Below are 14195 nucleotides of genomic sequence, written 5' to 3'. Positions count from 1 at the left end.
TCCACAAGCCTCTCCACACACCAACCACCACCTCCCACAATCCTCCTGCTCTTGAGGCCGATTGGCTAGGTCGTGTGGGCGGAGCCAAAGAAGTCCCCCAATGAGCAGTTCCGTAGTCTGAAGGGCAGGGAAACAGCCCAATGAACATGACCGCAGAGGAGCCAATCAGCTAGATGTTGCTGGGGCCACTGTGAGCCAATCATCAGCTGGCAGCTTGAAGGGCAGGGAAACAGCCCAATGAACATCACCGCAGAGGAGCCAATCAGCTAGATGTTGCTGGGGCCACTGTGAGCCAATCATCAGCCGGCAGCTGGAAGTTTGCTGGCAGCTGGAAGTTTGCTGGGGCCCCTTTGGCTGTGGCTCTCAACACAAGTTCCATCCATTTTCTTGCAAATTACATGATTTTTTTCTTTAAGGATGAATAAAATTCCATTGTGTATACATATCACATTTTCCTTATCCATTCATCCATCAGTGGACACCTAGGCTGGTTCCCTAGTTTGGCTATTGTGAATTATGCTGCTGTAAACATAGGTATGCATACTTCATGCTGAAATCTCAGTGTAGTATTTTGTTTGCATTTCTCTAATTGCTAAAGATGTTGAACATGTTTTGTGCATTTGCTAGCCATTGTAGTTCTTCTTTCTTTTTTCTTTACTAGGCAATATATAGTTCTTTTTTTTTTAATTTTAATATTTATTTATTTTTAGTTTTTTTGGCGGACACAACATCTTTGTTGGTATGTGGTGCTGAGGATCGAACCCTGGCCGCACGCATGCCAGGCGAGCGCGCTACCGCTTGAGCCACATCCCCAGCCCAATATATAGTTCTTATAATCGTTCTAGTCTGTGTTTCTTTGTTTTGTTTTTAAAGACAGGCTTTAGTACATTGCCCAGGCTAACCTCAAACACAAGTCTCCTGTCTTAGTCTCCCAAGTAGCTGGGATTGCAAGAATTTGCCATCCCCAGCTATAATTCTTAAAATAAATATTTCAATAAATATATCTAGATTTCTTGTATATTTAGAAAAAGTCAATCTTGATCATATTATTGCTTCTTTATTTCTCTAGTGATGTTTACCTCAAAATTAGTACTATTTGTGCAGGTATCTTTTGGGGTAAAATACCATGCAGTCTTGCCCGAATTCTATCTAGTTTCCCAACCTTTCTGAACATTTTTAGACAACTTGATTGCATTAGTCTATTTTCTGTTGCTAATAACACAATGCCATTGTGTGGGTAAGTTACAAAGAACAGTTTATTTTTGGCTTACAGTACTAAAGGTGCAAGATCAAGGGGCTACATCTGGTGATAGTCTTCTGTTAGCAGAGTCCTGGTGTACACAACAAGCACAGGGAGTGTGTATGTGTGTGTGTGTTTGTATATTTCTCTTCTGTTCTCACTCATATAAAGCCACTGAGATTCAATCGTGGGGGCTGTACCCTCATAACTTCAATCTTAATCACCTCTCAAAGACCCCATCTCTACCATATTTGGATTAAATTTCCACCTTCATACTACCTGGCAAGGGCATTAAATTTCAACACTTCAAGCCTTGGGGGATACACTCAAATAATACCCAAGTCATATCATTGGATGAACATCTGGGCATATCTTATGCTCTTCCTGGTAAGTTTGTAGAAAGGAAGCATGTGTTGACATTTTGTCCCTTTACTTCTTGGGCTCATTTTTAAAAAACTCTTTTTAAGTCATACACGACAGTAGAATGAATTTTGACATACACATACATGGAGTATAACTTCCTATTCTTGTGGTTGTAAATGATGTGGAGTTATACTGGTATGAATTCATATATGAATACAGGAAAGTTATGTCCAATTCATTCTACTGTCTTCCCATTCCCATCCCCCCATTTCCACTTGTGCCAATCCAGTGAACCTCTACTTCCCACACCCCAGCCCCACCTTCCCAGCTATTGTGAGTCAGCATTTGCATATCTGAGAAAACTATTGGCCTTTGGTTTTCTGGGATTGGTTTACTTCACTTAGCATGATAGTCTCCAGTTCCATCCATTTACTGGCAAATGACATAATTTCATTCTTCTTTATGGCTGAGTAATATTCTACTATGTGTATGTAGCACATTTTCTTTATCCACTAATTTGTTGAAGGGCACCTAGGTTTGTTCCTATTAGCTTAGCTATTGTAAATTGAGCTGCTAAGGATATTGATGTGGCTTTGCACTATAGTATGCTGATTTTAAATCCATTCTTTGGGTATATGCCAAGGAGTGGGATAGCTTGGTCAAATGGTGGTTCCATTCCAAGTTTTCTAAGGAATCTCCATACTGCTTTCCAGAGTGGTTGTACCAATTTGCAATCCCACTGACAATGTATGAGAGTACCTTCTTCTTGGGGCCATTTTTTGCCCATAATTTTCCTCTGTGAGGTATAGTCACTCAGCCCCTATCTGTTCTCCACCTACTCTGGTGTTCTCTCCCCTGGTTATTTTTCTACAGTTCTTCAGTCTCAGGCCCATACTACCATACATTCTGTATTTCTATTAAAAATTTATATTACTAGATTATATCTCAGGAGAGTGATATGCAGGTAGAGATTCCAGCAGCAAGTAATATTGCTACCAACAGTAAATAACAGAGATCCCACTTACTGCAGGTTTACTTGCAGTTTTTTGAAGATTTTTAAAATGAGTTATAACTCCTTTCAAAAAGGAACTATAGGTAACAAGTAGTCTGCAAAAGTTTTTGGAGATTTTCTTAGATGGGAATGTATCACGAGGAGCAAAACTGCGAGGTATGCAGTTGAGGGGGAGAAATAATGAATGTCCACCTGCTTCATCCCTTTTCAATGCTTTATTCACTCAAATTAATACAATTTCTTAATCAAAAAAACGACAATCCTTAATGCTAGGCATTGCAATAGACAATCAATTCACAGCAAACAATTCTAGATTAATTAATTCACAGCAAACAATTTAGATTAATTCTAAGCACTGCAAACAATCATGACAGGCTCATGACAGATATTCCCTCTGCGTTCTAAGTTCAAGTGTCAGATCAAAAGTTTCAAGCCTTAGGCTTTACATCCAGCAAGATGCACAGTCACTCAGGCCGTGGTGATCAGATCCGGAACAAACTGGATGACCGTTTGAGGAGAAGGTCTTAGGGAGAAGTTTCTCGACTCACAAATGTCCAGACAGGTGGTAGAGTTTGAGAGCTGTGAGGAAGATGCAAAGGATCAGGCAGATGAGAAAAGTTGAGATGTCAGTCCAGGTCCTCATCAGTTCTATTATACTAAATTTTGGGGCTTTTGATCCCCATTTCAATCCTGATCAGCTACCACTGGATTTCTCCATGACATCATTTACCCTGGGGTCAGAAACATCTGGTCTGGTGGTCTCCACCCTGATCTTCTCCCTTTTCCCCCTTCTCAGGCAAGGACAGCCTGCCAGAGGCTTCCCCCAGTTTATCAGGGTAAGGGGAAGTGACTTGTCTGAGGATCATGCTGGAGGGCTCCATTAGGTGTGACTGCTGAGACTGAAGGTTTCAAACTGGAGTTTTTAAAATGGAATTGCTTAGGCTCAGGCCTAAGGCCATCCTCACAAAATGCTAAAATCTATTGTGAGAATGAAAAAATATACTCATTATACTCATAAGTATAAAAATGGAAATTAACTAAGATGTTCAACAAAAGATTTCCCCTCCTGACATTTTTCCCACCAGATCTCTGTTAATCCTAGAGAGTTAAAAAGGGGGAAATTTCTCCTTCAAAGCTTTTTGGGATCACCACTCTTTTCTATTTAATTTTGTGAATGAAGCAATTGTTCTCCTTTAAAATTTTTTTTTTTGTAAAAAAGTTGTAATACATGTTTACTTTTTAAAAAGTAAAATTTCTCACTGCATTAGTATATAAAATGAGTGTGAAGGTCCCCTCCCTCATTTGTGCTCTTGTAGCTACCACCTCACAGGGGTGATAACTTGAAATTTTGGTATATAACATACTATATCATCTAAAACCAAGAACGGATCAGTCTAGCTGGCTTTTCAGAATGGTAGGAATTCATCGTCTCAGTGCCTAAGACTATCCCTACATGACATTGAAATCAGGCGATTCTATTCCATCATAAATTATCTATGAGAGAGATGTCTGAAACTTGGACACTGGGAAGAGGAAGAGAATTCATGAACTCCTGTAATGTGCTGGGCATTGCAGGTCGCTTAATCCTTAAAATCATATGTCAGAGAGACAATGGATATTCTATAGCTTGCCCAACATTCCACTGATAGTTTATAGAAGAGCCAGAATTCAAATGTAGGTTGAAGCTTGCGTCTCTTTCACTATATTATGCTGGCATTTTGCCCTTTTTCTATTGTTTTTCCACAAGAAATACACTTTTCATCAGTATTCTTAGAAATACAGTTTATAATTAGCTATGCATAAGGCAATGATACTAATCATGGGGAAAATGAAAAATAACCTTGATTTATAAAACAACAACAATGGGCTGTGGTTGTAGCTCAGTGGTAGAAAGCTTACCTAGCATGTTTGAGGCACTGAGTTCAATCCTCAGCACCACATAAAAATAAATGAATAAAATAAAGGTATTGTGTCCATCTGCAACTAAAAAATTATATTTAAAACAAAAAACTTTAGGAAGAAATTTCCTGTAGCAACTCATAGGCTATTCAACTTAGTATACTGTCAGAAGGCATGTAAATGCCATTGAGAATTTTCAGAACATACAGTTCTGCTATAGCAACTAACCTTCAAAAATATCCCTGATCTTTTAAAAGTTTTTATATACCCACCAAATTCCAAGCCAAGAACATATTTTCTGCACATATGCATCAAAATCACCAGAGGGAGCTTTAGTTAAGCATTGGTTGCTGGAGTTTTGCCGCAACCCGGCTGGGCACAGAAACACAAGCCACTCAAGCAGGAACAAAGCTTTATTTAAAAAGGCCGCCAGTGCCCCGTGTGCGCCCTGCTAGCCAGCCGGTCCACCCACGTGTGTTTCACGGAACCAGGGGCCAGGATCTCCCCCGGAAATTCCCTCCTACTATCCTTCCCCAACCAATGGGAACTCTCCGGGAGTCCCGTAACATGAATCCTGTAACATGAGTCCCATAGCAGGCAGAGGTGAACAGCAGGAGTCCAATTTCCATATGAGTGTAAATCTTAACATAATCATATCATCTCAATGGCTAGCTGACAGTCACCTAAACCAAAGGTGCCATGTATCATAATACTTTTGCTGTGGCTCCTAGCAGAGTTTACCATTGCAACTCTGTCAAGTAGGATTCAAAAAATTGTTGTGGCTAATTATTTTAAATTAGACATTCAGTTCCTTAGTTGTACTAATTACATTTCAAATGCTCAAAAGCAATATTATGGCTAGTGGCTACTATTTCACTTAGCACAGAGTATTTCCATCATCACAGAAAGTGCTATTAGCCTTAATCTAGAATATACAGGTGACAGCTGAAGATACAAGGTGGGAGGTGATCTTCCAGAAAGTGTAGCACTAGATCTAAAGACAGAACTGTTAGAATCTGCTGCTTATTAAAAGGCAGGTAAAGATTCAACAAATGAGACTATGAAGGAATGGTGAGAGAGAGAGAGAGAGAGAGAGAGAGAGAGAGAGAGAGAGAGAGAGAGAAACCATGAGAGAATAATCTGCTAGGGGGGAAGAGAAGAGAGCTTTAAAAAGAGTATTGGGAATCAGCACAGTTTTAAACATGGAGACACACATGATTCATGATGATGCAGAGTAGTGTTACTTGTGAAAGATGGCTTCCCAGACAAGTCCCCCAATAAGGTATTGTACTTGGTGAATTCTTCTTTGACCAAAGTCCATCCCCCAAGAAATTCAAACTGTCTTCATGCAAGTGTCACTATCTTTCAGAAGCAGATTCTCCATGGTCACATATACCAATTTTCTGTATGTGTGTTGTCTGTCAGATTTTAACTAAAGATCACAAATATAGAATATACAGGCATATATTCAAGAATGTCAGTATTTGTTAATAGCAATACTACTGTTAGGTGCTCCACTTAGTCTAACAAGTGCTTTCACCTTTCTTTTTGTAGTTTTGCTTGAAGGCAAATTTTCAGTAGATTACTTTATATGGCAGGATAACATATGTAGTTAATCTTATGGAGTTTCTCAGCTGACCCAGCTTGAAACATTAGGGATATCTTTGTCAAAGAGTAGGCCTCTGGAATCCTTTTATTTTAAATACTTCTTTCCTTCTCCAAAAGGAATGTAATGCTACTTTTTGTTTTTCAAGTTGCGATCCCAGTAGAATTTTTCCTGGTTGAATTTTGACGATTTCCAAATTCCTTATCCAGCCACACAGTGTTTTGATTGCTTACCCACATTTCATCATCTTTATCTTTTTACTACTAACTCTCAGAGTGCAGTCTTGTCTCCAAGTTTCTGAGGGACCACCCTGTACTGACAGCAGCTATTCAGATGTCAAGTAGAAAGATATAAAGCTATGGCATTTTGCTGTTAAGAAAATTAGGGGAATTGGATGCCGGTATTTTCATTAAAGTTGTGGGAGTGAACAAACGTTATTTATTGAATAGAAAATGTTGAGGTCTCAGAGGGTCCCAAATGAAATACAGACAAGATCCCTACCTTGGTGTGGCTTATTTGAACAGGAAAGCTGTTACTGGAGTTACTCTCCAGACTTGGGATAGCCTAATTTAATGGGTGGATCCGACCTAGTGTGCGGGATCAGGAGGAAGGGTTCTAAAGCAGGGACCCAGGCCTGGAGGTTTGAAGGACCAGCGGAGTGAAGGAGAAGCATAGCTGTGTGGTGCCCACGTGTGGCTGCTGAGCAGACAGCGTGGAGGAGACCCGGAGGGTGGAAGGTAGAAACCGGAAGGTTGCGGGAACGCGGCGGCTCAGAGTAGTCAGCAAAGGGCGGGGAGGCAGGGCTCCACTTACAGACTACAATTCCCAGGAAGCATCCGGCAGCCTCCAACGGATGTGAGGTAGGGCGCCAGCCGCGACCTTTGAAGGAAAGAGGAAGTGTTCGGTCGTCGCGGAGCCGGAGGAGCGCGGCTGGACAGGTAGGGCGCGGTGCGGGAAGGGAAAGGGAGGGAGGGCCGGGGCGGGCGGGGACGGCCGCGGGCCGGATGCTGGAGGCTCGTGTCGTCACAAGGCGGCGGGAACCGTGGCGGGCGGCGACGGCCCGGGCGGGCATCGGGAGAACAGGGTGGGAGGCGGGTAGGCCTACGGCGGCGGCGGCGGTAGCCGGGCGGCCTCGGCCACCCGGTAATCGCATCTTTTCCCGGCGTCTTGTCTGCAGAGGGAACGCTATGTCCGCGGAAGTCCCGGAGGCGGCCTCGGCGGAGGAGCAGAAGGTGAGTGCGCTCTAGGCGCTGCGGGCCTACGGTAGCCGCGTGCGGAGGGCGCGCCCGGAGCCCGGCCCTCGGCTGCCAGGCTCCACACCCAGGACCGGCTTCCCGACCTGGATGGGCGCCAGCGGGCTGGGCGTTGGAACACTCGATGTGTCCGTTTTCATTATTTTAAAAACACGGAGGGCCCAGGACTCGCTGCTTAATAGTTGGAACCTGAGTTTTCCTGCGAGTTTCACTTAGGAAGTTTCCTTTTCCCGCCGAAGCATCCACTAACTGGTAAAAGTGCGGGCAACTCCAGAGGCGGCTGAGGTGGTTTGGGCCGGGGTGTAGACTTGCACTGGGGTTTCAAGTCCAAACCTTGTGATCCGGTGACCAGAGTCAGCTCCTAAACACTTTGCCCTTCATTTTCTTCATCTGTAAAGTCACATTCATAGTTCTTGTTTCCTACGCTTGTTGTGAGGCCCAAAATAAGGAGACACACATAATATGTAGCTCAAAAACGTTAGCCAGTAGGGGCTGCGAATGGTGCGCGACCAAAACTCCAAAGATTGGAGCTTTAAAATTTTAAGTTAGTTTTAAATGAAATCACAAGAATGTTTTGTAAACTAATTTAATTTTTTTTCTCCTGATTCCATATTTTAGTTGTAAACTAATTTGTAGTATCTATCCGATGTAACCTTTATTTATCTGGGTTAATACTTTCCCCTTCCATCACAGTATTTCTATAGTCCAGCCTTCCTTCGTATATATGGCTAAGAAATGAGAAGTTCCATGGTATCTTGTTTCCTGAATTGTTCATGGAGAGTTACCAAACTATTATTGATAAAAAAAATCAAACTGTATTTCCTTAAATAGGATTTGGGTAGAATAAACCCTTGACCTTTGCAAGGGTTTCTGCTTAATGTTTCATCCATGTCCCTGATCAGCTTAGAAATTATTTTGAACCAATTTGATTCCATATGTTCTGGACTATGTTGATTTTTCCTGAATTGGGTAATTGTGTTAATTATGTTAACTGTAAGTAATTGAAGAAAAGTAAGAAGACACATCAACAGCAGAAATAATAGGACAAGTTACATTATTTTGGAATATTTCAGTGAAAATTATAGGATATTTTTCACATTCTGGAAAAAAAGGATGGACTTTTGAATATGTATAGGTTAAGGGTTACAGACAACTAATTTTAAATATGGCTTATTTATTATAAAATATTATTGTGTTCATTATTAATTGGGATTTAGGAACTCAGAAAATAAATTCAAAATAACAAACCAATATCTGTAGTGACATCTTAAATACTGTAATCAAACTCAGTTTTGACTTCTGGTACACAGTAGTATTCTAGGTAATTTTCTTTGATGAGCTCTGTTAGTTACCTAACTGTGCGGAATTGATTTCTGGAGTGTAAATGTTTTTAATCTGAACAGCCTCATATATCTTCTAACAATATTAAGGATAGCATGAATGTTTTGTCTTAACAATTGTCTACATTAAACATTTATTTCAGGTCCTTTGGTTTTAATTAATAAATTAATACCACCCAGAGTCTATTGGGAATACAATGTCCCTTCTTGAAGATTGGCTGTAGATGTTAAGTGCCTGTGGCATAGATACTATCCCTAAACAGGAAGAAAATGTGCAAAGTCACTTCTGTGTTTCTGTGAGCCAAATCACCTGTTTCTTCTCTTTGGAAGAACAGTTAGATGACCTAAAAAATTGGGTTATTGTTTGTGTACCCAGTTGACCTTTCAATTAAAGCCAAAGTATTCAGCTAAAAATACTTTTTATGATTCCATGATAGATTAGCCTATTAACCGCAGAAAAAAATAAAGAGCTGTACTCTGCATAGATTAATAGCAACTTAACAGTTTCTTACTTTGAGTAGTAGTATGGTACCAAGATTAAGAAAAATAACATCAGATAGACTCCATTTTTTAAATTGGGATATCAATGAATATCTGCAGGCAAAGAAATTATAAATTACTAGCTTTTAACTTTTCACCACTCTAAAGCCAAACAAAATCAGTCCAAATTATTAGTTCTGTGTGGCTGGTGTTTTCTGAAACTAAATGTCCAATATATTGAGTATATGGTAGCAATTATTAAGGTGCAGGGACTTTTTGAGGATGGCAAGTTGTCTATCCCCTGGGCTACATGGTGAACTCAGTTCTCTAAGAGTAAGATCTGAGGGCTGGGGTTGTGGCTCAGCAGTGTAGTGCTTGCCTAGCAAGTATGAGGCTCTGGGTTCTATCCACTTTTAAGTAAAATAAAGGTATTGTGTCCAACTACAACTAAAATATTTATATATCTATCTATCTCTCTCTCTCTCTCTCTATATATATATTAAGAAAAAGTAAAATCCGAGGTCATTTAACTCTAGAGTCACAGATAAATTTACATTTTGAATTCAGCTCCATTTTTTAGTTGATATCCTGGACAGTTGGAATAGTCTGCTGAACCCCTGTCAGATGAAAATTCTGATAACAAGCCCTGACAGTACTTAGATACGAATGACAATTCAGATGCCTGGATATACTTACATTTTTCTTTTAGATTAAAGAATCCTCATGGTCATCTGTAAATTCCCCTTTTAATAACACTAAACTAAGAGGCTTGTGCAACCTCATCTTGAGCACCTTAAACTCAAGGTCCCCTGCTTTCTTTCTTTTTTCCCGTACTATGTAGCATAATGATTAGCATTTTCAGAAATTGTTGGTTGGTTGAGTCATCCTCAGAACTTTTGAAACTATTGCTCCAATATAAATGGCAGTGCTAGTACTATAGTGGAAAAAAAAGAGGGATAGATGATGTAATACAGTATAAAAAGCTTATACTCTCTTTAATAATCTGAAAAAAAACTAACGCTGTGTGTGTGTGTGCACTTTTAAACTTTTTTAAGGATCTTAATAGCAAGTTTTCTAAAAGTTATATGATATTCATCAAACTAAGTGAGATTTTTTTTAGAAAGGGTAACTATGAGTAGAGCTCTCCACTAAAATATATCTGTCAGTTAAAAGATATGCTTTTTTTTTTTGCTTTTGTGCACAGTAGATGAAGCAAACTATTATTTAAATTATGGTTATATGCTGCACAACAAGGGTTCCTTATAAAAACTTGATTCCTATTTCAGCTCTAGATTCTCTCAAAGGCAGTGTCAGGGGAACTAAGGTTCACTCTTAGACTGCCTGGCTGGGTGACCTTGAACAAGTCCTGTAACCTCTGGGTTTCTTTATTTGCACATGGGAGCAAGTTTCTACTGTGTTCATTATCATCATCAGAAATTCAGCCGGATGTGCCTGGCAATTCAAACTTATTTCATATTTTCTTCCATAACTCCTCTTCTTGACCAACTCTTTGTGTGTCAAAATTCTGAGTACCTTTGCATTCCCTACAGGGTCTTGCATACAGCATATTGGTTTTTGTTTCAATCAGAATATTTCTCATGTCAAAGAAGCAACAGAAAAGGCTAGTCCAGGGCTAAGAGTATGGCTCAAGTTGTTAGGACTCATTTCTTGCTATTCTTGCATATCACCTCATGATCCAATATGGCAGTTCAAGTTTATTCTCATTCATTCAGCAGAAAGGACAAAGAGGGCAAATGATGTATTCTCTTCCCTCAGGGAGGCTTTTTGGATGCCACACATGCCAATTCTGCTTATATCTTCTTGGCTGGAACTTAGTCACATGGTCATGCCTAACTGCAAAAGAGATTGGGGGATTAATTTTTAACTTGGTCATATTGATAAAGAAGTAAAATTGATAGGGAAGAGGGGAGAATGGATATTTAAGTACCCATATACAGTAATGTGTCACATAATCACAGAACACCATTATGATGTTCCCATATGATTATATCACTTAGTGACAGCCATCTTAATTGTTGTAAGCACACTCTGATGTTTGCACAGTGGCAAAATTGCCTAACTATGCATTTCTCTGACCCTGTCCCCATAGTTAAGTGATGCATGACTGTTTCCATATATCCACAGTAAATAGTGGCTATCAATTGCTTTTTTCCCCAGGTTTTAAAACATTGCAGTTAATTTTGGTATCTTTGTGGGGCTGTTTTGATAACAATCTTTGGTCACTAGAAGGCTTAAGTTGTCTGTTCAAAGTGGATGTTTCGTGCTTGTTGGGTCTGTGTATAGCAAGTTAAGTCTAGAGGTAAACCTTAATCCTTTCTACTTATTCATCTGTCAATGTGAACACATTGCTGAGCAGATAGAGAACTTGCTGAGAGTGGTCAGATTATTATTGCTGATACTATGTAACTTCTGCTGAAGACTGAAAAATTCCATTGTTCAGAAATAATCATCAGATATAATAGAATATAAAATAATACTTAATTATTTGAAAACGTTTGTTAGATGTATTTATTACTTTCACCCCATTAACAGAAGGGATTTCAAATGTATCTTGATAGTATGATTCATAAACATACATGTGCTTAACATTGATAAATGTCAGGTCCTGTGCTAGGTGTAGAGTGTACAACTTTGGGGTATATGTTTTTGTAAAGAGGATTGCTATTTTTAAATTCTTGAATTTTGTTTTAGGTGCATCATGAGCACATATATCTGTGTTTCTTGTTTTCCCAATTTGTAATCCTATAGGGAAATGTTCAGAATTCTGCCAATGTTTCTCTTATACCTCACTCACTGCTCCCACTGCCCCTGATCATTGGCTTAGAAATTACTTAGCTATGAGGCTGAGACAGGAGAGTATCTCAAGTTCAAAGACAGCCTCAGCATCTTATCAGGACCCTGGCTCAAAAAATGGACTGGGGATATAGTTCAGTAGTCGTAACACCCCTGGTTTCAATCCCTGGTATAAAAAAGAAAGAGAAAGAAACCATTTAAGTAAATCCACTTATATTCCAGCATTTGTTTCCAAAATGTAGTCATGAAGAGGCTTCTTTTTCAGAATAAAACTTCAAAACCAGATTTGAATTTTAAGAAATATTTCTTTCTTAAATTTGTCTTTCCTTCTCCCTTTTGATGATCCTCTATATTGTATTTTCTATTTTCACTAGTTTCTATTTTTTATTCTCTCTATATTCTTTTGAGTTCATTTCTTTCTTTGACTTTTGGGGCCGGGGGCAGTGTGAGGAATCAAATCCTGGACCTCATGGGCCAGGCAACTGCTCTACCACTAAGAGCTACACCCCTAATTTTCTTTGTGTACTTATAAGTCATTGACATTTAACTGTATGGTTTAATATAAGCCCTTTTTATCCTATAAGTTTATAATAAAGTTATGTGTGTGTATGTGTGCGCGCGTGTACACACATATAGATATATAACTTTTATTATCAGTCATGATTTTTAGTTTTTCTTTTTGTGATACTCTGGGAACCCAGACCTGGCATGTTGATAGGTAAGCATTCCACTACTAAGCTACATTCCCAACTCTTTTTTTTTTTTTTTAAACCTTCAAACAGGGTCTTGCTGAGTTACTCAGGCTCTCTTCCAACTTGTCATTCTCCTGCGTATCTGGGATTAGAGGCATGAACCACCACTCTTAGCAGATTTCTTTTTGTAATTGTGAATTATTTAGTAATTTTTTTTAAGTTTCGAAATGTTAGATTGATACACACATACATACTTTAATGAATTGCAGTCAGAGATAGTAGTATAGATGAAAATGGTTAAGACTGGCTTTATAACCTGGTTGTTTTGTCAATTTTTCCATTGATGCTTGAGAAGAATATATGTTCTCTAATTTGAGGGTATAAATTAAAATCAAGTATGTTGTCTGTCCCCCCCCAATTGATAATTGAGGAAGGTTGTTGAATTCCGTGGTAGTAGACTCATTAATTATTCCCTATATTTCTGTAAGTTTATATATTTTTGAGGCTATTATTAGAGGAATTAATATGTAGATCCTTTGTTTCTAATAATGCTTCTTAAGGTGTATTTTGTTTTAAATCCATTGTGAGCGTATATCAGTTACTGTACCCTGGGTTTCTATTTCCTCAATTTGTAACCTATAGCAAAAAATTCAAAATTCTAACTGTTAGGTGTACCATCTCTGTTTTGATTAGGGCTTTGAATTTTAAGAAATACTTTTTTCTTAAACTTGTCTTTCTTCTCCCTTTTGTTGATCTTCTATATTATATTTTCTGTTTCACTAGTTTCTATATTTTTACTTAGTCCTCCCCTCCATGTTTATTTTAACCTGTGTTCTTTCATTTTTAGATTTTTTTTTAAACTAAAGACTTTTGACCAGAAACTTATTTATTTATTTATTTGTTTGTTTGTTTTTGGTAAATCTAGCTGCTGGATTTATTATTTTTTTTTTTTTAAGAGAGAGTGAGAGAGGAGGGAGAGAGAGAGAGAGAGAGAGAGAGAGAGAGAGAGAGAGAGAATTTTTAATATTTATTTTTTAGTTCTCGGCGGACACAACATCTTTGTTGATATGTGGTGCTGAGGATTGAACCTGGGCCGCACGCATGCCAGGCAAGCGCGCTACCGCTTGAGCCACATCCCCAGCCCTAGCTGCTGGATTTAAATGAACCAGTCTATTTTCTGTCTATGGTTTCTGTAGTTGTTGATATTTTATGACATTTTAGGATTTGTTTCTCCCATGTTAATCTTTGCTTCTTTTTGTCACTGCCACATCTCCACCACGGATCTTTCCCCCTGCCCCACCCTTTAATTGATGTTGTCCATTTTACCCCCATTTTAGTTTGGAAGTTATAATACTGTGTTTCTGTGGGTTAATTGGTTCCCCTTAAAGTTTTATTATGCATCTTTAAATAAACGAAATGTAAAGTAAATATTATAAACTCTTATAAGTGATATAATACTAGAGAAAACTTAAACACTAAAAAATACTATATTGCTA

The 14195-nt window shown here is 38.9% G+C and overlaps 1 protein-coding gene across 4 annotated transcripts in view; it reads left to right on the top strand.

Annotated features, from left to right (window-relative positions):
* Arpp19 (cAMP regulated phosphoprotein 19) overlaps positions 1–14195 on the top strand; it is a 118985-nt gene that overhangs the window by 93623 nt on the left and 11167 nt on the right. Inside the window, exons 1-2 of one of the 4 annotated variants that reach the window (XM_026393170.2) lie at positions 6969–7058; positions 7298–7352. The exons of 1 other annotated variant lie outside the window; for it this stretch is intronic. In XM_026393170.2, the coding sequence (XP_026248955.1) occupies positions 7308–7352 (45 nt within the window). In that variant the 5' untranslated portion in view covers positions 6969–7058; positions 7298–7307. Of the gene's footprint in view, positions 1–6968; positions 7059–7132; positions 7353–7400; positions 7626–14195 lie in introns of those variants that run through there. 2 more of the 4 variants (XM_077799424.1, XM_077799426.1) reach the window with 2 other exon arrangements.

The sequence above is a fragment of the Urocitellus parryii genome, chromosome 6 (genome assembly GCF_045843805.1).
Source record: "Urocitellus parryii isolate mUroPar1 chromosome 6, mUroPar1.hap1, whole genome shotgun sequence".
Taxonomy (NCBI): domain Eukaryota; kingdom Metazoa; phylum Chordata; class Mammalia; order Rodentia; family Sciuridae; genus Urocitellus; species Urocitellus parryii.
The sequence above is the reverse complement of the archived record's forward strand: the minus strand, read 5'-3'. Positions and strand labels throughout refer to the sequence as shown.